We start from the raw sequence: 26,637 nt of genomic DNA, 5'->3' as shown, positions 1-26,637 counted from the left end.
ACAGCTACACTCAACTCCCCAACATTCCCATTTGGATCATAGACGGCGGTAATCCGCAGGAAACTCGTCTTTGGATTTTCCTCCGCTTTCGTCTTCGAACATTTCCCATAGTACCCTCCAACATTGAAGACGAAAAAGTTAAAACAACCTAAAAACGAAGCAGTTTTTCATCCAAAAAAGTCTCCACCTGTTGAATTTCCCTCCCTCCCTCCCTTTTCCCCATCACTATACCCGTTTTCAGAAATAACCATTTCGTAAAACCCCCAAAAATCCATAAACAACACCCACAACTTCACTCCCATTGCTCCAAAACTTATCTTAGCCTTTTCCCAGGTGAAGATTTTCATCCCCTCGGTGAGTTGAGACGAATTCTCTCGTTTTTTTTTCCTGTTTTGTTCTTGATTTTGTCGTACTATTTTGAAATTAGATTGCTGGGGACTGATTTTTTGGTATCTGTTCTTGTTTTTGTCTTCTGGGTTGGAGATTAAATGCTCTTTTTGATCGATTTGTGATGATTGAATTTGCATTTGACCTGAAATAGTTCATTGCATGTATGCTTTTTGCTTAATATGATGCTTGTTTTATGCTGTCTCTGTGTTTTTCGACATCTTGTTTCGTCTCTTTAGTACATTATCCCTTATCTTCAAGCGAATTTGAGCTGTAAGGAATACGTTTTTAATCATTTTGTATGCATTTTGTTAGGTAGGAAGAATCTGGAAGTTAGGTTAAGGGAAAAAGAAGAATGTGATTTGATGCTTGACCTTATCACAATGCAACAATTGTTTAACATCATTATCCTTTTCCTTTTGTTCTTTGATTTTGATTTTTTAATGAATTCTGTTCATGTAAAACTATGGATTTGAAACTCTGTTTCTTTTCTTAAGTTGATTTTGATTTGTTTGGAAGAATAATTGAATCCATTCATTGTCTTTTATAAATTAGGTAATGGTGTTCAGTTCTCTGTGAATCAAAAGATAGTTCAGTTTGAAATGTATGCCATAGACAGAATAACCTTCGATTTACTCCGTTTTCGTTTGAAAGTTTACCTTAACCCTCGTTCTTTGAACGGGGAACTCTATTTTTATTGAATATCCTTTTTCCTAAAATTAGATTAAACGTCATAGAAGTCTTTGTTTTGAACGTTTTAAATTAAGGTAACATCCAATATATGCGTCGATTTGTTGCTTTTCAGTGTTTATAAACCTCTGATCCAGGTGAAAAGAATCTATTTGGACGGATTTAGTTTCTTCTTTAGTTGTTTTGGTTGTAATCGTCCACCTTCAATAATGTGAAGCAATAGTTTCGTTGGTTTCGGATTCATCTAGATTTGGTTTACGAGTCTTCGCTCTATCCCTTGGCATCTGTATATGGAGAGTTTTTAAGCTAAGAGGTTTTTTATTTCAAGAAATGAGTCTTGAATGTTTACTCATTTGGATCATGTTCGATATAATTGATTTTGTTGTTTTTTGGTTGTGTTCGATTTCAGGTTCTACCCCACTTCTGTGGAAGTCGGGTGTGCGGGGGAAGATCATTCAAGTTACCATCATTTAGGTTTGGTCGAGTTTTTAGTTCTAATATGGCTGGTGATCCTTTGACAAGCTCTGATGGCAATGCCAATGTCAATGCACAACCTGATCCACGGAGGACGTATCAGGTTGTTGTGGCGGCTACTGAAAATATGGGTATTGGTAAGGATGGGCAACTACCATGGATGTTGCCGTCTGATCTCAAGTTTTTTAGAAACATAACCACAACAACATCGGATCCAGGGAAAAGGAATGCAATTCTAATGGGTCGAAAAACATGGGAGGGTATTCCTCCTGAGCGCCGACCACTACCAGGTCGTCTCAATGTTGTTCTGACTCGCTCGGGGAGTTTTGACATTGCCACCGTTGAAAATGTCATAATATGTGGTAGTATAACGTCTGCTTTGGAGTTATTAGCAGCTTCTCCGTACTGTTTGTCAATAGAGAAAGTGTTCGTTATAGGTGGAGGCGAGATATTAAGGTGTGTGTGCTTGTTTTCTCGATCTCTCTTAGTGTACTACTTGCTGTCTTTGTTCACTGATTGTGTTTTTAATGCAGGGAAGCTCTGAATGCCCCTGAATGTGATGCTATCCACATTACTGAAATTGTGGCAAATGTTGACTGTGACACCTTCATTCCAGCTATTGATAAGTCTATGTTTCAGCCATGGTACTCGTCGTTTCCTGTGGTGGAAAATAACTTTCAATATTCTTTCACTAGTTATGTTCGTGTGAGGAGCTCGGTAGAATCACCTATTGATCAGAACAATGGCCCGATCGGTAATGACAAGCCTGATTTTTCTAACTTTGAGGCTAAGAAGTTCTCTTTCCTACCGAAGGAGATTTTTGAGAGGCACGAGGAGTACTTGTACTTAAAACTTGTTCAAGAAATTATCTCAAATGGTACCGCTAAGGAAGATAGAACAGGAACAGGTACTTTGTCAAGATTCGGGTGTCAGGTAATGTTCTCTTATTATTCGGGATATCTATTTTTTTCATAGTAGAACTATTTTGAATGCTTATGTATGCACGAGTTCTTGTCTTGTTCTTGATATCTGTACAGATGCGGTACAACTTGCGCAAAACGTTTCCGCTGCTTACAACTAAGGCATGTGCTGATTTTCTCGTTTTGATTTCTTTTGTAGCTGTATTGTGAAAGTGAAACTCCCTCTTTTCTTGTCTTGTTTCACTTTTGCAATTTCTAAGAATCTGGTGCATCGTTTTTGGGAATGGTTCAGTTGTTGACATATATCCTTATCGTTTGATCCTTCAGAAAGTATTTTGGCGAGGGGTCGTTGAAGAACTTCTTTGGTTCATAAGTGGTTCGACGAATGCAAAGGTAAGATGCTATACTATGCTTTGCTAGCACTATCACTTTGAACTTTACTTTACTAGTAGGTTGCAGCCTTGTAGCCTAGATGGCCTGCTCAATTTATGAAGTGTATGGCTCAGTGGTTCTTCCCATCATCCATACTTCTTTGTCTTCGTTTCCGATCCCTGTCCGTTTTATCGGAAGCAGGGGATGAGGATGGGTTAGGAATTGGGAACTAAACAATTAAGTGAATTGTTAGCATGGCTTAGTGGTTATCGTGACTAAAGATACTTTTAGGAACTTGTAAAAAGTGTTTTTACAGATATTGTCCTTTTTGGGTTTTTCCTTTTAGGCTTCTTCTCAAGGTTTTTAAAAACGTATGCTAGGGAGAGGTTTCCACACCTTTATAAATAATGTTTCATTCTATTTCCCAACTGATGTGGGATCTCACAATTCACTCTCCTCGGGGCCCAGCGTCCTTGTTGGCACTCGTTCCCCTCTCCAATCAATGTGGGACCCCCCAATCCACCTCCTTCGGAACCCAGCGTCCTCGCTGGCACACCGCCTGCTATCCACCCCCCTTCGAGTCTCAGCCTTCTCGCTAACACATTGCTCGGTGTCTGGCTCTAATACCATTTGTAACGGCCCAAACTCACCGTTAGCAGATATTGTCCTCTTTAGGCTTTCCCTTTCCCTTTCGGGCGTCCCCCAAGATTTTTAAAACGGAGAGGTTTCCACTCCCTTATAAAGAATGTTTCATTCTCCTCCCCAACCGATGTGGGATCTCATGAGATCAGACTTTGTGGAGATACCGCTTGGTAAGGAAGTTGTTAGATAGGTCTCTGGACTTTTGGTAATTGTATGGCTTTGAGGAGGTGATGTTACTCTATGATGGAGAAGGCACTCTTTCATTCACTGTTTTTTGGCCGACGAAAAGTTCTCAGACCGATTGCTTTTTTTACTATTTCCATATAATGTTCGGGTGGAGGGCGGTTTCCTAATGATCGCTTTTGGAGAGGTGGCTTCAAGTTTCCCATTGTAGTACGTCCTTTTAGGCGTCGACAGCCTAGCCTAGCTTGTGTGGTTTATCCTGTAGTGGTCATTCTCAACCATCAGAACCTCTTTTTTACAAAACCTTTGTTTACTGAACGATTTGACTTGAATTATATCCTGAAGTTTCAATATCAACAGGTTCTTCAGGAGAAAGGCATTCATATTTGGGATGGCAATGCATCGAGAGATTACCTCGATAGGCAATTACTCGTAGATTTTTTGAAATTTTAATTTTTCGTTATATAGTTTAAGCCATAACCCTGTTTTTCTTTTCTTTTCTGTAATATTTAGTATTGGTTTGAAAGAATGGGAGGAGGGCGACTTGGGACCTGTATATGGGTTCCAGTGGCGACACTTCGGTGCTAGGTTCGTGGATTACTCCGAGAATGACTTTGAAAGTTTATCGTGGGATTTGAGGTTTAATGCTTTCGACATTTCTTCTATAGGTATACTGACATGCATGCTGACTATACTGGTCAAGGATTTGATCAGTTGCTAGATGTTATTAACAAGATAAAGAACAATCCCGATGACCGGAGGATCGTTCTTTCTGCTTGGAATCCATCTGATCTCAAACTAATGGCACTTCCTCCTTGCCACATGTTCGCTCAGGTTGGATTAAAATGCACGATGCTAGGTTCAATGCTCATTCGCTTACTTTGTTTATTGGTCGTTTTTTGCAGTTTTATGTAGCGAACGGGGAATTATCGTGTCAAATGTATCAGCGCTCTGCTGACATGGGCCTTGGTGTTCCGTTCAATATTGCATCATATGCTCTTCTGACGTGCATGATTGCTCATGTTTGTGGTATGCTACTCCATAATGACCAGTAGTTTACTTTAAATTACCTTGTTGCAGTTAAACTGTTATTTTGGAGCTGGCTGTTCAATGATATCTTGTTTTTTCTGTACGTATCTGTTTTTGGTAGTCTTTTTGTAACCGCCCACGACCCTGGTCCTTTTTGGACTTTCCCTTTAGGGCTTCCTCTCAAAGTTTTTAAAACGCGTTTGCTAGGGAGAGGTTTCTACGCCCTTATAAAGAATGTTTCGTTCTCCTCCCCAACCGATGTGGGTTCTTACAATCCACCCCTCTTCAGAGCCAAGCGTCCTTACTGGTACACTGCCTTGTGTCCACCCCCTTCAGGGTGCAGTCTCCTCGCTGGCACATTGCCCGGTGTATGGCTTTGATACCATTTGTAACTGCCCAAGACCACCGCTAGCCGATGTTGTCTTCTTTGGGCTTCCCTTCAAGATTTTTAAAACGCGTCTGCTAGGTAGAAGTTTCTACACCTTTATAAAGAATGTTTCGTTCTCCTCTCCAACCGATGTGGAACCTCACAATCTTTTTGTCTCTCATCCCTTCTTGTTTATGTATTCTTTGCGTGTACTTCTATGAGGCAATCTAGTAAGGTCATGAAACGAGATTTATTTCTCTTCAATATTGCCCAAGTCCACCGCTACTAGATATTGTCTTCTTTGGGCTTTCCCTTTCGGGCTTCCACTCAAGGTTTTTAAAACGCGTCTGTTAAGGAGAGGTTTCCACTCTTATAAAGGGTGCTTCGTTCCCTTCTCTAACTGATGTGGGATCTCACAGTCCACCTCCATTCGGGGCCCAGTGTCCTGCTGCACTCATTCCCCTCTCCAATCGATGTGACCCCCCCAATCCACCCCCTTTGGGGCCCAGTGTCCTTGCTAGCACACAACCTGATGTCCATCCCCCTCGGGGTTCAGTTCCTTGCTGACACATTAATTGGTGTGTGGCTCTAATACCATTTGTAACCACCCAAGCCCCTGCTAGCCGATATTGTCTTCTTTGGGCTTTCCCTTACGAGCTTCCTCCCAAAGTTTTTAAAATGCGTATGCTAGGGATAGGTTTCCACACCCTTATAAGGAATGTTTCATTCTTCTCTCCAACCAACGTGGGATCTCTCGTTATGGCTCATAAAACATTCTTAACAAAAGCAACATGGTTTTCCTTTAACAAAAGCAATTTGCAGGTCTTGCTCGAGGCGACTTCATACACGTGATTGGAGATGCTCATGTTTACCGTACTCACGTGAGGCCATTGCAGGAGCAGCTTCAAAAACTCCCCAAACCGTTCCCGGTAAGTAGGGAAACTATGATAATGTGGTTCTTCCATGTTAGCATTTAGTAACCGGCTGCGTTTAATCCGTCTTAACCTTATCCGTCTTAACCTTATTGTAGACTTTGAAGATTAACCCCGAGAAGAACGATATCGACTCTTTCGCGGCAGCTGATTTCGAATTAATCGGTTACGACCCTCATGAGAAGATAGCAATGAAAATGGCAGTGTAGAACTTGATCTAACTTGTTCAACAAACCAGGGTACTCAGTTCCTTTACCGTATATTATTCAAATTTTGAAGCAAGTGCAGTAAAATTACCATGAAAATGTTCTATGAGTTGTTTATAAGTCGGGTTCGTTGGCGCTGAAGCGGTTTTTTAGCGATATTTCAGGTACGAACATCGAAGGCGTTGGTTAATATGGTCTGCAAATAAACAGTGCTAATGGGATATATACTTTATACTTTACTATGTCTAGTGAGAATCCTTTAGTTCCTCTGGTTGGTTCTGAAGTGATTTAGTTCGGTTTTGTATTTGCTATAGTTCTTTTATCGTTCTCATACAAATACACGGTCGCTGCTATTTTAATACCGTGCTACATACAAGTATAATGTAACCTCGATCGATCGGTTCTCGGACTTCATCTGGATTTGAAATGATGGATTATGTTGTGTATACTTCTCATGTCCTGTTGTTGCCGCTTTATAAGATGGTTGTTCCTTATAAGTGTGTAGAAACATCTCCCTAGTAGACATGCTTTAAAACTATGAGGCTAATGGAAAGCAGACAATATCTGCTGACGGTGGGATTCGACTGTTACAAATGGTATCAGAGTCAGACATCAAGCAGTGTGGCAGTGAAGATGCTGGTTTTAGGAGGGTGGATTGTGAGATTCCACATCAGTTGGAGAGAGGAACAAAACATTCTTTATAAGGGTGTGGAAACCTTTTTCTTGTAATCGTGTTTTAAAATTGTGAAACTGATGATGATACGTAATGGGTCAAAATGGATAATATTTGTTAGTAGTGGCTTGAACTATTACATGAGATACAGATCGATCACTTATGATTAGTCTCGACACTGGACCGAACATTTTACAGTTTATGTTGATGCCAAGAAATTTGATTCGATATCTTTCGAATGATAATTTAGAGATAAAATTCGGTATCAATGTTGCCTTGAACATTAGTTCGATGATGAAAACGGGTTCTTGTTCGGATAGAGGAATTGGATTTGGAATGGGAATTGGATGCCATGCTCGTATTACAAGGACCGGTTGCCTTGAATTGAAAGGCATTATTAGTATAGGATAGAATTATTATTATTCAAATGCTTCTTCCCTTTATCCAATTAACACCTCATTTTGAATAAATTCCTTTTATCTTTCTCATTCAATGAAACCCTAGAAGCCTACAACCCCTCTTCCAAGCTCTTATCCAAATATTTCCTTTTCGACATTTTATCTCGTCCCGTGATATTAGGTCAGAAAAACTTTTGCCTCGATTTTGAACCCGTATTTGAATCTCTCTCTCTCTCTATATATATTGGTCTTCATAACTCTCGTACAGATGATAATATAATATTTTAATCCGTTAAGCTATGCTCATATTGACAAATAAATACCAATTGTCGTACAAATTTACTCTTTAGATAATGATATAATATTTTAATCAGTTGAGCTATGCTTAGATTGACAAAGAAATGTCAATTTATTATGTTAGACTTGTGGAATTGATAATAAATGATGTATTGTAATGGATTATTAATAATAATATCATATTAAATCTTTAATTTTTTTATTTTTTTATTTTTTTTTTTTGGTATGGATTTTGATAAAGATAAGTATGAGTCGATAATATCTAAAGAAAAATACTGTGAGTTGACAAGGATATATATGTAATAACGAATAACACGTATGTTACAATCTCATAGGGATCGTGAATATAAACCTATCAATTTTTATTCCATTAGACTAATGTCACATGCACAAGAATAAATATGGAATAATATGATAATTAAAGCTATAACTATTTTAATTTTTAAAAAATAAAAATGATCTAAATATTCTATTTATCACAATAAAAATCATACCTTAATAAACTTTATGCTAAAGATTTTTTTTTAATATAAAATATCATGCATGCATATAATTCCTTTATGATTCAAATAAAATTTAATTTTCTTATTTATATCATTTATACTTTTACGATTTTAATTAAATTTGAAAAATGATTGATATTAATATATTGTATAATCTAATATGAATATAAATATACATAAATTGAGTTATATACTCCTCTAGTTCATAATAATTAAAAAAAATTATAGCACTTACATTATATTTTTATTATTAGTTTCAACAAATTTATTAAATATAATTTCAATTTCCATTCTTACAAAAATTTTCCTTTATTTTTGCAGATTTTAAAATTATGGACATAGAATTCGAAAAATTTTATTTATTTTTATAAAAAAAAAAAATATTAATTTCAATTTGTTTTATCCGATAGATTTCATTTTTCGATATAATTTTTTTAAAAAAAATGTAAAACATTCTAATAGATTCATTAATATTTTATAAACAAAAATATAATATAATATTCAAAAACTCAAATTTCAATATTATAACTTAATATTCTATAAATAAATAAATATTATATTAGGACATCTCACGTTAATAGAGAAAAATTTAATGTTTAAAAATAAATGAATAAATATTTTACGTATTAATATTTACTTTTATGAAAAAATATATATTAATAAATAACCAGAATACTTCTCTCAATCTAATATTTTATGTTTGGATAAAGTTGAATTTATTATTTTATTAAAAGTTAACATATTAATTAAATTATGTTCGGATAAAGTTTAAAAAATTTATAAGAGATTAATTTAGAAAGATCTAGAAAATTTTAACAGATTAATTAAATTATGTTTAATTCAAATTTGAAGTCCAAAAGTTTTTTTTTTTTTTTCTTTTTTTCTTTTTTTCTTTTTTTATTTTTGAAGATTAACAAGAACAGTTGCCCTAATCACTTGCAGGATTAACGAGATGTGAAACCTTTGATTTCTAAAATCCACAGAATTCTTCCTCCCTTCTCAACCTCTGCTGCCGCGCTATGAACGCCTCCACCATCTCCTGGAACTCCTCGTTGCTCATTCCATCTTCCGGATACGAGATTTGTTCTGTTCCTTCACTCAATCGGACGATTTTCTTGCTTTTTTCTGTTTCTGATCGGCTCAGTTTGCTGTGCGGATTCTCTCGCTGTACCACCGCTATTTTCTCCGACTGACTCCTCCGATAATGTTTGATTTCTTCAGGATTACCGATTTTCTTTATCACGATTGAGGCGTTGCCGCTTCCGCTATCGATCTGCTGGATTCGATACTTGATGGAGGCGTCGCCATGGACGTTTCCGCTATCGATCTGCTTGATTCGGTACTTGATCTCGGCGCGACGAGTTCTTTGATTCTTCTCGCTGTTTTGGATGAACTCCTCGTAAAGATCGGCAACCGAATTCTTCTTGCTCAGATCCGTACCAGAGAACTGTCCCGATTTAGCGAACAGAGTGATGACTATCGCGTTTCCGATCAGAAACACGAAGCGAGGACTAATCAAAGTCATCGACAAGCACCGGAAGTACTCTCCAAAATTCTTGAAGGCGCTCGGCAGATGGATAGATAATTTCGAGATCACGACGAGAATCAAACACAGCTCGATGAACCGAAACAGGTTAGCAATTTTCCTGAGCTGTCGATACTTAAGAATTGTGTTCATCCTCTCCGTTCTTATATCGCAGAAACTGACAGACTCCATTTCCAGAAACAACAAAATCAATCCAGTGAAAACAACAACAACAACAACAACAACAACAACAGAATTTATAAAGACGATCAGCTAAAATCAAATCAATGTCACTGGTAAACAAATTCCTTCTCCGTCAAATTCGTCGATCCAACCGCAACAATCATCTCCAGTGGAATCACTTCCAGGAAACTGGACGATGCTGCAAAAAAATTTGGCGATTGGAAGCATGGAAACAGAGAGAAAATCAACAAGACAAAATTTGAGGAACAAAGAAAAACAGAGTAATCTCCACTTTTTTTTTTTTTTTTTTTGGTTCTTTCTTTCTTTTTTCTCTTCAAGTAGTTTTATTGTTCTTTTTTTATAAATGCCTAAGTTTCAATGTGTTTTGATGGAAGTAGGACTGATATTTATAGTCACATAAAATTACTTTTTCCTCTCTAATTAATATATATTCCAATTACTTTATATTCTGTTCTTAAAAAATTATGCAATTTGAAGCCTTTTGTCTAGAACACCATTTTTAAATTATTTATTAAAAATTATTAATGGAATAGAATAAATCCATGACCATAAAAGGTAGACAGCCCAGTCCTTGGAGATTATATTTTGAAAAATAAATAATAATAATAAATAAATGTTCGTTGATATTAGGATAATAGTTTTTTCTTTACTTCTCTTTATTCCAAATATATATATATATATATATATATATATATATATATATATATATATATTGATTTCCAAGAATTATTAAAGTAAATTAGAATGGTATCCATTTTTTTATATTTGATTTTAATATTTGGACGTCGATTTTGTAAAAAAAATATTTTTTTATTAACTTGTTTTTTTAAAATTTCTATTTAAGTTAAAAAGAAGTGAAAAAATCGAACATCTGTTTGAGAATATTTTAAAATATTAATGGATTGTTATATATATATATATATATTTGCTGACTGGACAAACAGATATTAGTTGAAAAATGCCAAGTGGACAAAGGGTGAAACAGTTGGAAATATGGAATCCAAGTGGAGATGCCACATTCACTTTCTTACTCACTAAGGGAATGCCACGTGGCGCGTTCTTATTCAACCAATCAGTCCTTTTGGGAATTTCTTTTTCCCTTTTATTAGCCTTTTAATTGCCATTCAATTTAACATTTATGTCCCGTCCGTCAGTCCCATCTGACATTCGGCCACAACTATTGTTAGATTAAAGAACAAAGTTAAAAAATAAAATATACGCTAAATTAACAAAAATAATAATTCTTATAAACAATTTTAAAATAATTCTTTGAAATTTCTAAAAAAAAAAAAAATTTATTTTTATCCATTTCAAAAATACTCTTTAATTTTCAAAATTATTTCAACAAAATTTTAAAAATACCTTTAAACTTAAAAAAAAAAAAAAAAAAAAAAAAATCTCTTACCATTACCCACTTCTAAAAAAATCTATATTTTCGAAAGTAATATTAAAAAATTTAAAAATAATATATGAAGTATTAATAGACTACTTTCATCCATATATTGTTGGTAATTATTTTTTTGAATTTTTTTTATAATAGTAAATGGCGTTAATATTACTTTTAAAATTTCAGGTGTATTTTTTAAATATGGTACTAAGAACAAAGATATTTTTGAATTTTGTTTTAAAGTTGGAGGGCATTAATAAAACTTTTTAAAATTTTAAAGGTATTTGTGAAAAATAAAATACTAATGGTTTCTATTCAAAACTAACCGTAGAGTCTTTTTTAGACAAATATAAAAGTTAGGAAACCGACCCAAGATCAACGAACAAATAGACTAGAATTGGATCAATAAGTGAATAGGACGGTCCAAAAAAATCAACCAATAAGAACAATCAACCAATAAGAACCTAAAACTTATATACGCGAAAGATAATATAAGAATAAATATTAAATAACGTGAAAATTAGATTAGAAAATAACAAACACCCATATAAAAAAAATAGTATTTGATAATTTAATTTTTTAAAATTAAAAACTATGAAATAGAATTAAAATCTACCCTAAATTATAATAAGATTTAAATGGTTATTTTTTATGGAGAGATTAAAAGGAAAAAAAGCAAATGAGGACAACGTAGGATCTCACAATAAAACGGATAATATCTACTAGCGGTGAGTTTGAGCTGTTCATTACATATATTAAACCTTGCACCAAGATATATCTACCAAAGGATCATCAACCTTCGTAGGGTCTCTTTCCTCACCTCTTCATTGCTTCGATTTTAGATTCGAATCATCCATCTATTTCTTTAAAAACACATTGCCGACAGTATTTCCTACCATCGTAGGAGACACACCGTCCACATAGAATCAACCTTTTTTTTTTTTTTTTTTTGTGTGGGTTAGGTTGAGTCGAGTTGGATCTTTGTCACCAAACCCATGTAGATACGAGAAACCACATAAATCTAGCCCATCCTTAAAGCCAAGCCCATCAAATGCATGAACCAAATCGTGTGCGAAGACCAACAAGAATAAGGTTCAATAGACGAATTCAAAAACGCCCCACGCAAAAAGATAAAGTCGTGCTAAAAAAATAGGTCGTTACATGTTTAGATTAAAAGTGTGTTTTTTTTTTTTTTTCATTTAAAGATATTAAGTGAAATCCTATTTTAAATAAATAAATAAAACATTAAAAAGTGACTACTTTTTTTTATATAAAAGGATAATGTATTTTTCAACGTTTTTTTATTTTTATTTATCTAATATTCGAAAAAAAAAAGTAATATCTTTTAAAGGGTTTTGATGAATTTTGATAAAAAAATAATAAATTGATAATCTTGAGAGAGAAAAAAACGTACACATTTTTCAATTTTTTTAATTTTTTTTAATTATATGTAACTTTTGATAAAAGATAATATACTTTTTAAAGGATCTTTTTATATAAAAAATGATATATTTTCCAAAGTTTCTTTTTTACATTTTGTTGATAAATATATTTATTCTTCCAAGGTTTGTAATAACTTTCCCTTAAAAAAAAAAGTTAAATTGAAAAAAATATTTTTAAAATTTAAAAAGTTTCCTAATACATTTTTACCTATAAAAAAAGATCATCGGATAGATTATCTCCAAAATTTTTAACATTATTTTTTAAAATTCATAAATATTTTTGAAATGTGTACTAATTATAAAAATATTTTTGAAATTTTTAATATTTTTATTAAAAGTTGAAGGTATTAATTAAAACTTTTAAAAATTATTATTTTTTTAAATGAAAATTAAAAAATATTTTTAAAACATTTTCAAAATTTATGAATATTTTTTGAAATAAGTATTAACAGTTTTCTTTGATATTTTGTTTTTTATAATAAAATATGAAGAATAGTTGGTTGTGTGGACAGGGTTTTGATGACATGGAATAAAATCATGACGTGGATTTTTGTAAGTTAATGCTTGTTTGGGAGTCCACCTGTCCCGAGAAAGATATTAAATCACACTGCCGCCAACACACGTGGTCCACCATTTTGCCAACACGGAAAATAGGAGTATTAATAATAATAATACATGAAAGTTAGCCGTCAGTTTTTCGACACGTGTACGGTTATTGTTTACCAATCCTTTTCATGCTCTTCTTTCCCTTTGGCCGCTTATTAGCTATCAAATCTTACCTTATATTTTATTTATTTATTTATTTATTTATTTCATTTTATAATATATACATAGTTTTATTTTCTTATTTAAAAATTATTTTAATGTTGTCTCGATAACTTGACCAAAAGGCTCTACATCCACCGATTTTACAGTACAACCACGACATGAACCTTTGCCACTAGAGATGTCCACCGGATTGAGATGGGGAAGAGGAAAATCTTTATCTCTCTATCTCTCGAGTCCTATTTTAAGGATTCTTTATCGAAAATGCTAGGGGATCATGTTCCCACAATTATTTTTTTTCCATTTTTTATATGTTTAAAAAAAAAAACGAATTTTAAACCATTTTTATATAATTTCTATTAAATTTATAAAATATTGTAATAAATTTAATAATATTGCCTTATTATTACAAATTAAAGTCTCTCTTAGGAAAGAAATCAAATTTTCATTAAAATAAATAAATAAACATATATTATCCTTTATTAATATATATATATATATATATATATATATATATATATATATATATATTAAAAAAGTAGTTAAATTAAGAGATATTTTAAAAAAATAATAAAATAAAACTCCCTAAAGTCATGGGTAAAGAGCAGAGATTTTGAGATTTATTAGAATAATTCGAAAAAAAAAAGTGGTCTAAAATAAAAATAAACTTCTAAACAATTATAATAAAACACATATTTTTTTATATATGTTTATTAAATAATAATAATAATATCTAGCTTAAATTTTATTTTGATTTTTAAGGTTGACAGTTTAATTTTAATTTTTTATTTTATTTTTAGTAAATTAATAACAGGTTTCGAATATTTTATAATAACTAGAGGTGTACACGAATTGGGTTAAAGAAATATTTTGAATTAACTCAAAATTTGAAATTAATTGAGTTAATGTCCCGAGCAACCCAACCCAAACCTTCTGTATTTGGGTTAGGTTGGGTTGGGTTGTCGAGTTATTCTTTATTAATTATTTAAAAAAATTTCATTTATCCACTGTACATTTATATCAAATCATTAAAATACAGTAATAGTCACATAATTTCGAGCCGAACAAAAATCAAAATAATTATTTAAATAAAATTTAAAGATTTGGATTTTAACCTTTATTAATTACAAAATAAATTAAACAAACCCATTAATTACATATAAGGGCTAAAAAAGGAAATGATTATTGAGATATTTAGTAATGTAATATAGAAGAGTTGGAGTGACTTTATCATCATTTAGTTGAATTTAATGTTATTTATGTTTAAATATTTGTATGAAAATGACTGAAAATAAATAATTAAATTTTAAATATTATTTAGTTAAGGTACGATGTCGGTATTTTAAATATTAAAAGTGTTTTAAATATTGTTTATTCATGGCAAGTAGATTGCAATGTCGTGTCAGAATGCTACCTGATTGATTAAGCCATACGTATATAAGCATAAACTAATTCAAATTAAGAAACTGCGAATGACTCGGTATTTATTACTCAAATAACTATAGTAATTCTAGAGATAATACGTGCAACAAACCCGACTTCTAGAAGGGATGCATTTATCAGATAAAAGGTCGATATGACCCATTCATATTACTCAACTCAGACAGAATAGATTCGAAAAAAAATTCGAAAAAAAATTCGAATATATTCGTGAGTTGACATTTGTTTTAATAAGGTTACAATTCAACCTAATTCTATCCTACTTTTACGGATATTTGAGTTTTATAATATTTTAAATTTCTTAAATAATAATAAAAAAAACATATGACAACCCAACTGGTTCTATTCGGTGAATTTTATTCGGATTACTTAGATGACTAATCTGAAATTTCGTGTTAGGTTCAAAAGATTCTCCAACTCAACGCAACCCAACCCAACTTCGTGTGTATCTTTAATTCCAAACTACGGTTAGATACAAAATTGAGATATTTTTATAATATTTCTCTCGTATATCTAATTCTGTAAAACTCGAATAATTTTTTTAACACTAAATTCCTTAAAATATATATAATATATTCCCCAAAAAAAAAAAGAAAAAAAGGGTACAAAAGCAGCGCCAAATGTTCTTAAGTATTCCTGGTTGCATGCGGCGTAGAAATCGCGGATGGTAGTTACAAATCGGGTGTTGTGGGAAATGCAAAGAAGGAAGAAGAAGAAGCCGTTGATCCATCGAGTTCATTTTCCTTTTTTTAGTATAAAAGCCTCCTGATTCAGAGACCTCTTCTCACTCACTTACATGCCCTTATTCCACCGCTTTCTTCGTAATCTCCCACGCTTTTCCCTTCTTCTTGCCCCATTTCATTCAATCCCTCTGCCTTCTCCTCCTCCGATTGCTTCCCCTTTCAATTTCTCAGGTGATTTCTTGCATTTTTCTTTTGTTTCTGTGATCTGTACGCTAAATGCTTGCTTTGATTTGGGGTTTTGCTTTATTGGGATTTGAATTTGATTGTATTTTGTGCCATTTCTGAGCGATTGATTTGTATTTGTATTTGGATTTGGTTTTTGTGTAGTGAGCTATGGATTCCTGCTTTTTGTCCTTCAAACCCAATTCCCATCTGTGTCTGAATCAGAATGGATTTTATGGGGAGAAAGTTAGAGGAAGTTTGGATAATAATGCTTTGTTTAATCGCTTAGCAAAGAGTTTGAAATCTGAGAATAAAGCTTTGAAGCTCACCTCTAATGGTGCTGCTTCTGTTGTTGCTACACTAAATATTACCAAGGAGGCTGCGGTGAGTTTATTGTTATTTCTGGAAGTTTGATCAATGCCCATCTTGATTTTGATTGATTCTTAACTGTTTGGATTGGATTTGAAGAGCATTCAAGCTCCACCGTTTCATACAGTCAAAGTTAACCCCAAGAATGTTGCTTCGATCATATTGGGAGGAGGTGCTGGGACTCATCTGTTTCCCCTTACTAGAAGATTGGCCACACCTGCTGTAAGTTCTTACTAATGTTGCTGTGTTTCTTAGAACAGATGAAGTTATTTTTTCTATCAAAATTATCGTGAGATTCCACCTCGATTGGAGAGAGGAATGAGTGTCTGTGAAGCTCCAAAGGGGGTGGATTGTGAGATCCCACGGTTAGAGAGGGAACGAGGGCCAGTGAGGACGCTAGCCCCCAAGGGGGGTGGATTGTGAGATCCCATATTAGTTGGAGAGGGGAACGAGTGCTAGTAAGGACAACGGGCCCCCAAAGGGATGGATTGTGAGATCCCACATTGGTTGGAGTGGAGAACGAAGCATTCCTTATTGAGGTGTGGAGACCTCTCCTTGATTGACACGTTTTAAAATCATGAGGCTGACGGTGATACAAGCCAAAGCGGATAATATTTACTAGTGTAGGCTTGGGCTGTTACAAGTGCGTTGAAAATGCGGTTTTCAATTTAACTTCTGCCATTTTACCTGGTGTAATCATGTAGTTCGAATTATTCATCATCAAGTACTATCTCGTTTGTTTAGTAGACTAATCGGTTGGTTGAGTTATGCAATTTGATCGTCTACTCGTTTTTGCAGGTTCCAGTTGGAGGATGCTATAGGCTTATAGATATTCCAATGAGCAACTGCCTCAACAGTGGGATCAACAAAATTTTTGTGCTTACCCAGTTCAACTCTGCTTCGTTGAATCGTCATATTTCACGAACGTACTTCGGAAATGGTGTCAACTTTGGAGAAGGATTCGTGGAGGTATACTGATAAACTGTGAACTTTAATGATAAAAAGAGGGAGCTAATCTTTTCCTAGCATGTCGAAAATCGTTATGATCCTGAGCTTACTCTCGATATACAGGTTCTTGCAGCCACTCAAACACCCGGGAAATCTGGGATGTACTGGTTCCAAGGAACGGCAGATGCTGTGAGACAATTTATTTGGGTGTTCGAGGTACATAACAGAGTTATTTTCTTTTGTTATGGCTGAACTTCTCTTTATCGATATCGTAAAGCTATTCGCGTATTAATTCTTGTAGGATGCGAAGAACAGAAATGTCGAAAACATTCTAATTTTGGCAGGGGATCACATGTACAGAATGGACTATATGGACTTTGTGCAGGTAACAACTTTATTTTTGAGCGCCCGTGCTCATTAGTGATAATAGCTTCTGTTCTATATGTCGAAAATCATATCATATGCTACGATTGGACACAGAATCACGTGGATAGAAACGCTGATATTTCAATCTCGTGCGCGCCTGTGGACGACAGGTCTTATCAACATACCTTTTACCTTTTGATTCCGTTTTTTACTTAGAATTTTAGAGCTCTCATACGTTATTTCATTTACTCCGCAACTTTGCAGCCGTGCATCGGACTATGGATTGGTGAAACTCGATAGTAGAGGTCGAATTATCCAGTTTTCGGAGAAGCCAAAGGGTGCCCATTTGAATGCAATGGTAAAATATTGAAGAACATATAGAATGGTTATAAACTATGAATCTTGCCATACATGGAAATGATCTTTCTTGGCTGAATAAGGCTCGTGCGTTTAATCACCCTAACTGATCGGTTTTCTTCAGCGAGTGGATACAACTTCATTAGGTTTGTCTCGGGAGGAGGCGTTGAAGTCCCCTTACATTGCATCAATGGGCGTTTACGTTTTCAAAACGGACGTTTTGCTAAACCTTTTAAAGTGGAGATATCCTACATCTAACGACTTCGGCTCGGAAATCATTCCAGCAGCTGTAAAGGAGCACAACGTCCAAGTAAGAATCGAGTCCGACTGCTAGACCTTAAAAGAACTTTTGAACCGACCGAGCTTTTTTTATTTCGACTTCATTGATATATTCATATGAGTGTAACTTCTCTTTATTGCTTCCTTTTTCTCCAAGGCATTTGTATTTAGAGACTATTGGGAGGACATTGGAACAATCAGGACCTTCTATGAAGCAAACTTGGCCCTCACGGAAGAGGTAGCTTTCATTTACTGAATTTTTCACTTTAGTCGCCATTGATTATCGATTTTTCACTTGTTTACAGTTTCCTAAGTTTGAATTTTACGACCCCAAGACGCCGTTCTATACATCGCCTCGATTTTTACCACCAACCAAGATTGATAAATGTCAGGTATATCAATAAAACCAATCTGATTCTCGGCTCTGTCTTTAGGACTCTGGTCTTAAGCTTCGACTGGGTTTTGCAGATCGTTGATGCCATAATCTCACATGGATGCTTTCTGAGAGAATGTAGTATCCAGCATTCGGTAATCGGTGAACGGTCAAGATTAGACTACGGTGTCGAACTTCAGGTGAACACTAGAGTTTGTAAGACACGGCGGCTGGTTAGATGAACACGAGAGTTTGTAACTCAGGTTGCTGTCTTCTTTCTTACAGGATACTATAATGATGGGTGCAGACAATTACCAAACTGAACTCGAAATTGCAGCTCTGCTAGCTGAGGGAAAAGTCCCTATTGGGATCGGACAAAACACGAAAATCAGGTAAGTTGTCGACTCGAACCTTGAAATACTGCACAACAACGTTTCAACAGTGTTCATGTCGGGCTTGGGTTTGCTGCAGGAACTGCATAATCGATAAGAACGTGAAGATTGGGAAAGACGTCATCATCATGAACAAAGAAGTAAGCGCATCCAACCCGGTTCGACAAACTACATTCAATCCCAAAACCTCCAGGCATTCTTAATCTGTATCTTTGTCAATTTCAGGGTGTCGAAGAAGCAGATCGACCCGAACACGGATTCTACGTTCGGTCGGGAATCACCATTATAATGGAAAAGGCAACGATCAAGGACGGCACGGTCATATAAACCGGTCTCGAGGTCTCAGTCTCGACATGTTTAGAGGGGAAGAACATGCTCTGTGACAGCTGAAGAATGGCATTTGCAGCATTTAGGCTGAGAAGAAGAAGGATTATAGTGACAAAGATGAATTTATAGATAGGTTTGGAGCAAAGAAAGTTGCTTTTTAGTATAACATATAAGGGGAGATGTTAACTGGAGATTGCAAATCTTTAGTGTAATTCTCTCTAAATAAGAGTGGCTACTACTACTCACCCAGATTCATCTTTATGTACATAAAAACTATATCTTTATGTATTCTTCATAATTGTTGCCTTTTATCATTTCATTGATATTTGGTGACACTTCCATATTGAAATCAATATCAAAATTTTTGGTTAATGGCATGTTCACTCCTATCTTTGCTAAATTAGTGTATGTTTTGTATCATATCGTGTGGTGTGGTATGTAGTATTAGGAAAGGATGAATCGCTCTTGAAAAGGAATCTATTGATTCTCTCCCAATTTTGTTAAGTTGTAGGTGTGACAATTTATGCGACCTCTGGCACGACTATGGATTGGTCCCGCCTAAAGTGAGTGAGGTGAACAGTGAGTTAGTGAAAGAAGGGAAGCTATGCACAAGGAGAGGAAGCTTAGCAATTGGATATCTCAAACCCACTTGAGAAAGAGAGTTTCGGATATAGCAAAAGAGAGACAACATTAATGAGACTGATTTCACTCTTTTACAAGGTAAATAAGAAGGTAAAGACGGTTTGTGGAGGTCGAGGACTGAATTAATAGACACCAAACACGAGGGTTGTGCTCATCGCATGACTTTTCTAGTTGCCGACGATAGCCAAGCACTCACTATCTATGTCCACATTTTCAACGACTTTCTGACAAAAAAAAAAAAAAATTATTAGGGTCATGCACTCGTTTATAATTACGATCCTGTACTCGTTCCAAGAGAATAGTTGCATCGTAAATTAGCTTGAATACAAAAACATGCCCAACAAAAAAGAATGTCCGATGGAATTACTCGATGTTGAATTAAAACAATTATAAAAATAAAATATGGCTTAGCAAAGTGAAATGCTAATCTTTTAGGGGGAAGGTCTAATATTGCAAACTTGCATAATATGTCCCATTTTTTATTCTCTTTCTTTTCCTTTTTGGAGAAATCTATTTTTTGTTGTCAGCAACTCAAACTCCAACCTGTCGTTTTCACAGAAAAGGATTATGACACATGGCAGACAAAGATCCATTTCAGATCAACACGTGGCAGTCCAAGATCCATTTAAGATCGTGGAGAAGAATATAGCCACTGCACACACTTCCTCTACCCCTGCAGTTAAAGATCTGGAGAACTAGAAACCAGAAGAAGAAGAAGAAGAAGAAGAAGAAGAAGACGCAACTGGATCACAAAAAATGGCTCAGCCTGAATCGAACCAATCCCAAAGCACCCCGGAGATCGATTCCGCCACAGCTTTACAACAATATTTCGATCGCATCCCCGTCAGTTCCATCTCCGGCATCAAATCCGCCCTCGGTAACCCCATCTCCTTCACTATTTTCCTTTGCACGCAACCTGTTTGTTTTAATGCCAATTCAGAAATCCCTTCTCTGGTATGATCTAATCTGTTTCTTTCCACACAAGTCTTGGAAGTGAAGACTGGGGACTGTGTTAAGGATGCAATAAGGGTTATGTTTAAGAAGAATGTGGATTGTGCTCTCATAGCCGATGTCACCAGCGAGGGATTTCCCGATCGGTTCATTGGCTTTGTCCATCTCTCAAGCTTGCTTCTATGGTGTATTCAGGTAGTTTGAAATTTCAATGGGTATTGTTTTGAAGGGTTTTGATCTTGAATGGCTGAATGATGAACTGGCTTAGGAGATTGGGAAGTTGGAGGATGAAATCAAATGCATTCAAGCAGAGGAAACTCAAGAGAATGTTCGTGGGATTCTGAGTTTTCTTGAACAGAATCCACATATTGGCCAAACCAAGGTGTTTGTTTCTTGTTTGATTGTTGCATTCCATGGTTTCTTTCTGATAAGTTTTGGTGGGTTTTTGGGGAAATTTCAGGTGGGTGAGTTAGGGAAGACATTTTTGTGGGATCCTTATTTCCCAGTAGGGATGAGGGATACACTTTTCCATGTTCTGCTATTGCTTTCAAAGCATCGGTTGCAGGCTGTTCCTGTAGTTCAGCTCTGCAATTCTCACGTCGTTGGTTTCATTACAAAGGTACTTTCTACTGCTTCATAAACCTTTGATATTGGTTTTGTAGCTTAGCAATCAGACTTAGAGATATCAATCAGATTAGATGGTTTATGGGTGGGGGGGCTAGGAAGCAGAAGGCAAATCATAAGGTTTCAGCTAACTATGTAGCTAGACTTCTCTATTTAAAGTAAAGTTCAGAGGGTTAAGTCATTTCAGGTTGGCCTAAAGTGAAGTAGCAATATTACCCGTATCGCTCATAAATATTTCAAAACTATTCGAGTAAAATTTGTTAGAATGTTAGTGTGAAATTTCACATCAATTAATGAGTGGAACGAGGACATTGAGCCTTAAAGGAGGTGGACTGTGAGATCAAATCCCACATTGGTTGGTTGGAGAGAGGGGAACAAAGCCTTCCTTATAAAAGTGTAGAAACTTTGAGAGTAAACCTGAAAGGGAAAGTCCAAAAGAAGAAATCTGCTAGTGGTGGAGTGGAGTGGAGTGGGTCTGGGTTGATGGAAAGATCAAACATACTTGCCTGGATTACCGTGTTTCACCTGTTGACTTCTCCATTCAACATTCCGAAGGATTCTTACTCCAAGCACAATTTTGAAACCTTTATAAAGGTAGGTCAAGGTAATATTCTAACTTTGGAAGGAATATGAGTATTTTATTAAACAAAATACAAAGTTTATGGTTTTCTTATAATCGAGCCTTTCAGGTTTATCAAGTGTTTGAAATCGTTTGCGTTCTATGACAGAATGCAGTAATTCATATGCTTCTGGAATCAAGTGGCTTGGAGTGGTTTGACAGCATAGTGGACAAAGTTATATCGAAGTTTCGGTAAGGAACATCACACCATCACATGAATAACAGATTGATCTATATGGAATTGAATAACATAATTGCTTCCTTTTCCTTTCTTGATCATTGTCAATTCAGGTTTCATAATGAAGAGAATGTTCTTCACGTCTATGGCGATCAAAACATTATGGAAGCCTTTCATTTACTATGGGAGAAACAAATGGGTGCAGTTGCTGTAACAGATAGGGAAAGTAAGAGCCTCATTGGTTGTTTGAGGAACAGCGACACATATCTTCTATTGGAGAAGGAAGATCTATTTCATAATAGAAAGTAAGTTCATTTGAAGCCCTTCTTTGTTTTGATGATCTGAATAAATCCTCACATTCAAAATTTTAAAGACTGAACTTGTAATTTAAACAATAGCATATGGTAAGGATTTAAGCTTAGAGATGCCATTGCCAATGGATCGTTAGTGATGAATTGCAGGAGGCTAACAGTGAAGGAGTTCATGCATATGGAATCGAGTAAAGAACAAGCAGACTCTAACCCAACAGTCAAAGGGGGCCAGAGGGCACTTACCTTGTCGAGCGCTCGTCCTCTAGTTAAGTGCAAAGTTCCAAATATGCACACTCCAGTCACCATCAGGAGAGATGACACTCTGAAGCAAGTGATGAAAACTATGGCAGAAACAAATAGCAGTTTCAGCTTTCTTGTCAATAGTTCCCACCAAGCAACAGGGATACTCACCGTGGGAGACGTAATAACTCAGTTTGCTCCGCCCTGTATGGATTCAACCATTCAAGGAGGCGGTTTTTTTGAATCTGCTCTGGAACATACTGGCTGTCAGATTAGAAATGGAACCTTAATTTGTAACAAAAGATCTTAGATAATGAGCTGAGTTTAACCATCTGAGGAAAATAATGTACCAGAGAAGAGGTGGGGTTGTTCATCTGCATGGTTTCCATTACCTGATTGGTCAAGACTCCACAAATTTCCATCCTATATTGATATTGACAGCTTCGGACTACTGAATGTTGTTCCTCTAACCACTTCAACCATATAATGGTTGTATGTTAGTTTTCTTCCTGGAAAAAGTGAGAAACGCTAAAATCATGTGCAAAAAGTGGTAGCATATATTGAGAAAGAACCACGCAGAATACAAAATCATTCAAAATTATAGAATTGTATACAGGCTCGTTGCTCGTTTCTTTACTGTAAATGGGTGGATGCTCACGTTTGCCTTCAGCCCCAGGAGATACATCGTGAATAATCGAGCACAAAACCATATAAAGGAACCATTCTTCCATTCAGGCAGTGGTGGCAACTGTAACGAGCTTATCCAGAAGCTTAATTTAGCTCTCTAGCAGTTCAAACTACTTGGGTCTGAGTTGATGATGGCCAGGAGTTCGATAGAAATAACTCCATTTCAAGATATCAGTAGTGTCGAAACTTAAGAGGGTTGTCAAATACCCTCGGTATTCCAGACCAGTGAAGATCCTCTTCTGATGAACTCACATGGCTGAAGCCCAGTCACTGTCTTGCCCATCAATGCCATAGCAGCTATACTGGGCATTGGCTTATTTAAAATTGGCCTAGAACATTGTGATTTGTGAACCACAGCAGTTTCAAGATTTCGTTCAGAAGATGTTGATCTATTATGACATAATCTTCGAATCCAGGGACTGGAGAGTATCATTTCTCGATTTTTTAATCTCAAGTTGCTGCACAAGTCACTAGCTTTTACTATAGTAGCCGTTTGGCCAACCGCCAATTGCTCTTGTCCATGGAGTGGACCCCTAGAGCGATCAGAGCTGGTTGAGCTGCGTTTCATTTTATTGAAGAGCTGATTGGCTTTATCACAGGAAGACTCTTCCACCTTTTTCGTGCTCTTTGAGTCATGAACAGACTCTGAAGCGCATGGCCTAAGACGTTTAACCCACCCACTGTCTATCTCCCGTTTAGAAGAGTCATCTGGAGGGACAATGGAATTCAAAAACCTTTGCTGCTCAGCATTTGAAAGGAGGTGTTCTGCATCTAAAGTTTGTGTTTTAGAGGTACTTGACTCCCCGTTTTCCATCAGGCTTGTAGAAGTAGAACGATTGGGTGGCCTTTCGTTTATATTAAGTAATCTTTTCTTCGGCAGCGGACCTCCAATTTGCTTTCTAACCGAACCAGTTGCACTCACAGAGAGCAGTGGTGATTTTGAACTCCTCAACTCCTGCAAATCCCAGAGCCATTTTAGTTCAGTAAAAAACTTCGTAACAGTTGAAAATTCTTCGACATAATCCTCCAATACCATCAATTCCAACGGTAATTAACATGTACGAGGCTTGATGAGCTAACCATCCATTCTGCATTTGTATTTTGATGAACATCCAAGCAAATAAAAGTTTCTATTGGACCAATCCATTTGGACGTTTGGGAATCATGAAAATCAAGACTTAAAATTTTATCATGGGAAGAAAGGGAGGGAAAACGGGGAGGAAATAAAGAACATACGATCTCAAAACAAGATGGAATAAACCGAAAGGAAAACATAGGTTGATAGCAGTATTGCGTACGGCAGTAGGCTTATAATGGTTCGTGACTAACAGCATAAATTTGATTTGACATGCAAGGGAATGAGCTTAATAGAGTGAAACCTCATATAGGCTCCATCTTACCTTATCTGCTTCTGATGTATCCACGTCTGCAAGAGGAGGACAAACCCATAAGTTAGAAGGGAACACAAATGAAGAAACAAATGATAACAAATTCGTAATTGGAACTAAGCAAACTAATGGGTACCGTAGATGATTCATTAGTGATCCAGTGAATCGATACTTTTGCCTTTTCTTTTGTTATTTCAAGCGTCAAGCAAAAATGGAAGAATCAAAGAATAGAAACTACAAAGGCATACCCCTCGAATGGTTGTCTTGGTATGCATCCATGTCCATAATATCAGTCTCAGATGATGACTCGTTGCTCAAAGAAGTCGCACTCCTCGTATTTCCAAGATCTTCATTTTCCTTCTGATCGTCTCTGCCTAAATTGGTGGATGAACCAAGAAGCGCACGTGCAGTTTCCTCTTTGAGATTGGTAGATGCCACTTTCCCTCTAAACGCCTGACCTTCATACAAGTCAACATCAGTCTTTTTAGTGATCATTAAACGGTGAGTTGTCTGACAAAATTTTGGAGGACCCCTGAGCGCCTGTCCAACAGAGTCTACGGTGGTACATATTCTCATAGTTTCCACGTCGTGTACAGAAAATGGAAGCCTCTGCATTGAGTAACCTCCATGGTATAAGTATTCTGGTAAGGCAGTGTCTGAATGGTTGTCCTGACTTTGAAAGGGTAAGGCATTTGAACTATTTTTCCTAGTGTCACATTGTATGGGGTATGGATTTGGCTGGTCAAGATTGCTTGAAGAGGGATTATGCAGTAAAAACGTTCTCATGTGCTGCCTTGACAGTGCATTTGTAGCTTGCGTTGTATCCAAAAGTTGGTTGATTTTTGTCTCTTGAACAAAAAGAGTAGAATAAGTATGGAAATTAGTATTCTCAACCTGCTTTTTGGATGCCAAACAGGAATTTGGTTCGTTGTTGATACTTTGTTCACATGTGGAGAATGGGAACAGATTACTCATTTCATAAGGTACAAAGTTGGAAGCTGATGCCACAGTCTCATCTCCAACAAATGGTGAAACAGTTGGGGCATTGTTGTTAAGGAACTTACTGGGATCCTCATGTTGGTGTGTGTCTTTGGACTTTATCTGTTCCTTCTTGGGCTTACCTCTTTCAGGAACTACTGCAAGCAGCGATAGCCATTGACTCCCCTTTCCATCCAGAGACGAAGTTTTGTGCTCAGATTTAGAACCAGTATGAAATTTCAAAGCTCCACCTCGACTAGCCGTAGCCTGTTCAATCTTCAGAGCCAATTTACCCCCTCTATGCTGAGAATCATTGATCATAGAAAAGGGCTCAGAATCTAACCTTTCTTTCCTGCACTTCTTAGATCTCTCAGTCATTTTGTTGGTATTATCTGCACGTACTCCTGCTACTTCTCCAGACCCAATGTCATGATTTGCAGTGATAGTAGTTGCCATTGGACCTTCGAGCAAAGGACGCTTCTTAGTTTGAGAACTCTCTTCATCAGACTCTCCGCTGGTCAATAAATTATTGCAGGCTCCATTTGCTGATTTGCAGCCTGGACGTGACCAATGAGCCAACCAAACTGAATGGTAGGGCCGCATTGACGTTCCCTTCCCTTCTTGGTATGACTTCATGATATGATCAGACATGGTAACAGAACAATCCCTCACTGCTAGCACCTGAAAAGTGTCCGAAACAAAAAGAATTCAGAATAATTATTATCATTCCACACAGAGAAGTAAAATCAAATCAACCAAAAACCCTAGATGAGGAAAAGGCACAGGTTTACAACATACTTCGAATTCAGCCAAACCAGAAGTTCATTAAATTCAGCAAGTAGAAAAAAAAAAAAAAAAAAAAAAAAA

At 35.9% G+C, this 26,637-nt stretch overlaps 5 protein-coding genes across 21 annotated transcripts in view; 3 read left to right on the top strand and 2 right to left on the bottom strand.

Annotated features, from left to right (window-relative positions):
• The first annotated feature begins 78 nt into the window (after positions 1-78).
• Positions 79-6,650, top strand: LOC111499552 (bifunctional dihydrofolate reductase-thymidylate synthase-like). 5 transcript variants are annotated; one of them, XM_023151133.1, is made up of 12 exons: positions 79-354; positions 1,487-2,007; positions 2,085-2,484; positions 2,589-2,633; positions 2,799-2,864; positions 4,029-4,090; positions 4,182-4,256; positions 4,337-4,502; positions 4,574-4,697; positions 5,887-5,993; positions 6,095-6,235; positions 6,367-6,650. In XM_023151133.1, exons 2-11 carry the CDS (start codon positions 1,577-1,579, stop codon positions 6,203-6,205), a joined length of 1,587 nt encoding a protein of 528 aa, XP_023006901.1. In that variant the 5' UTR covers positions 79-354; positions 1,487-1,576; the 3' UTR covers positions 6,206-6,235; positions 6,367-6,650. The 5 variants fall into 5 exon arrangements, 4 of the variants coding, with proteins under 4 accessions (XP_023006901.1, XP_023006899.1, XP_023006898.1 ...); XR_002720958.1 differs by having other exon boundaries at positions 80-354; positions 6,095-6,274; XM_023151131.1 differs by having other exon boundaries at positions 79-333; positions 6,095-6,650.
• A 2,292-nt stretch (positions 6,651-8,942) lies between these two features.
• LOC111499556 lies at positions 8,943-10,129 on the bottom strand. Its single transcript, XM_023151140.1, has one exon. It carries the CDS (start codon positions 9,788-9,790, stop codon positions 9,044-9,046), a length of 747 nt encoding a protein of 248 aa, XP_023006908.1. The 5' UTR covers positions 9,791-10,129; the 3' UTR covers positions 8,943-9,043.
• Positions 10,130-15,438: 5,309 nt separating this feature from the next.
• On the top strand, positions 15,439-19,524 carry LOC111499553 (glucose-1-phosphate adenylyltransferase large subunit 1-like). Its single transcript, XM_023151134.1, has 15 exons — positions 15,439-15,750; positions 15,907-16,125; positions 16,210-16,332; positions 16,909-17,079; positions 17,182-17,274; positions 17,360-17,443; positions 17,539-17,594; positions 17,689-17,782; positions 17,906-18,091; positions 18,218-18,298; positions 18,366-18,452; positions 18,529-18,633; positions 18,719-18,825; positions 18,905-18,965; positions 19,051-19,524. The coding sequence occupies exons 2-15, from the start codon at positions 15,913-15,915 to the stop codon at positions 19,150-19,152; spliced, it is 1,563 nt and encodes a 520-aa protein (XP_023006902.1). The 5' UTR covers positions 15,439-15,750; positions 15,907-15,912; the 3' UTR covers positions 19,153-19,524.
• Positions 19,525-20,492: 968 nt separating this feature from the next.
• On the top strand, positions 20,493-23,054 carry LOC111499532 (SNF1-related protein kinase regulatory subunit gamma-1-like). Its single transcript, XM_023151098.1, has 7 exons — positions 20,493-20,671; positions 20,780-20,940; positions 21,014-21,127; positions 21,206-21,364; positions 22,098-22,180; positions 22,280-22,471; positions 22,628-23,054. The coding sequence occupies exons 1-7, from the start codon at positions 20,551-20,553 to the stop codon at positions 23,025-23,027; spliced, it is 1,230 nt and encodes a 409-aa protein (XP_023006866.1). The 5' UTR covers positions 20,493-20,550; the 3' UTR covers positions 23,028-23,054.
• Positions 22,046-26,637, bottom strand: part of LOC111499531 (F-box protein At2g16365-like) — a 5,396-nt gene continuing 804 nt past the window's right edge. For 2 of the 13 annotated variants that reach the window (XR_002720947.1, XR_002720949.1), the window contains exons 2-5: positions 25,041-26,451; positions 24,805-24,830; positions 23,332-24,359; positions 22,477-23,226 (exon numbers count right to left, since the gene is read on the bottom strand). Coding sequence is in view for 1 of the 13 variants with exons in the window: in XM_023151097.1 (XP_023006865.1) it covers positions 23,604-24,359; positions 24,805-24,830; positions 25,041-26,421 (2,163 nt within the window). In the remaining 12 variants the exon portion in view is untranslated. Of the gene's footprint in view, positions 22,375-22,476; positions 23,227-23,256; positions 24,360-24,804; positions 24,831-25,040; positions 26,452-26,637 lie in introns of those variants that run through there. The other 11 variants (XR_002720955.1, XR_002720956.1, XR_002720946.1 and 8 more) reach the window with 11 other exon arrangements.

This window comes from Cucurbita maxima, unplaced genomic scaffold (assembly GCF_002738345.1).
Source record: "Cucurbita maxima cultivar Rimu unplaced genomic scaffold, Cmax_1.0 Cma_Scf00027, whole genome shotgun sequence".
Classification (NCBI taxonomy): Eukaryota; Viridiplantae; Streptophyta; class Magnoliopsida; order Cucurbitales; family Cucurbitaceae; genus Cucurbita; species Cucurbita maxima.
Note: the sequence above shows the minus strand (reverse complement) of the source record. Positions and strands in the feature narration are given on the sequence as shown.

Bases quoted from the DNA above. Each gene is read 5' to 3' on its own strand.
- LOC111499532 (XM_023151098.1), top strand. From the start codon at position 20,551: ATGGCTCAGCCTGAATCGAACCAATCCCAAAGCACCCCGGAGATCGAT. The intron at 20,941-21,013 runs GTAGTTTGAAAT...GAACTGGCTTAG, and splicing joins TGCTTCTATGGTGTATTCAG to GAGATTGGGAAGTTGGAGGA. The intron at 22,181-22,279 runs GTAAGGAACATC...TTGTCAATTCAG, and splicing joins AAAGTTATATCGAAGTTTCG to GTTTCATAATGAAGAGAATG.
- LOC111499552 (XM_023151131.1), top strand. From the start codon at position 1,577: ATGGCTGGTGATCCTTTGACAAGCTCTGATGGCAATGCCAATGTCAAT. The intron at 2,865-4,028 runs GTAAGATGCTAT...CAATATCAACAG, and splicing joins GTGGTTCGACGAATGCAAAG to GTTCTTCAGGAGAAAGGCAT. The intron at 4,503-4,573 runs GTTGGATTAAAA...CGTTTTTTGCAG, and splicing joins CTTGCCACATGTTCGCTCAG to TTTTATGTAGCGAACGGGGA.
- LOC111499553 (XM_023151134.1), top strand. From the start codon at position 15,913: ATGGATTCCTGCTTTTTGTCCTTCAAACCCAATTCCCATCTGTGTCTG. The intron at 17,080-17,181 runs GTATACTGATAA...CTCGATATACAG, and splicing joins TTGGAGAAGGATTCGTGGAG to GTTCTTGCAGCCACTCAAAC. The intron at 17,783-17,905 runs GTAAAATATTGA...GGTTTTCTTCAG, and splicing joins GTGCCCATTTGAATGCAATG to CGAGTGGATACAACTTCATT.
- LOC111499556 (XM_023151140.1), bottom strand. From the start codon at position 9,790: ATGGAGTCTGTCAGTTTCTGCGATATAAGAACGGAGAGGATGAACACA.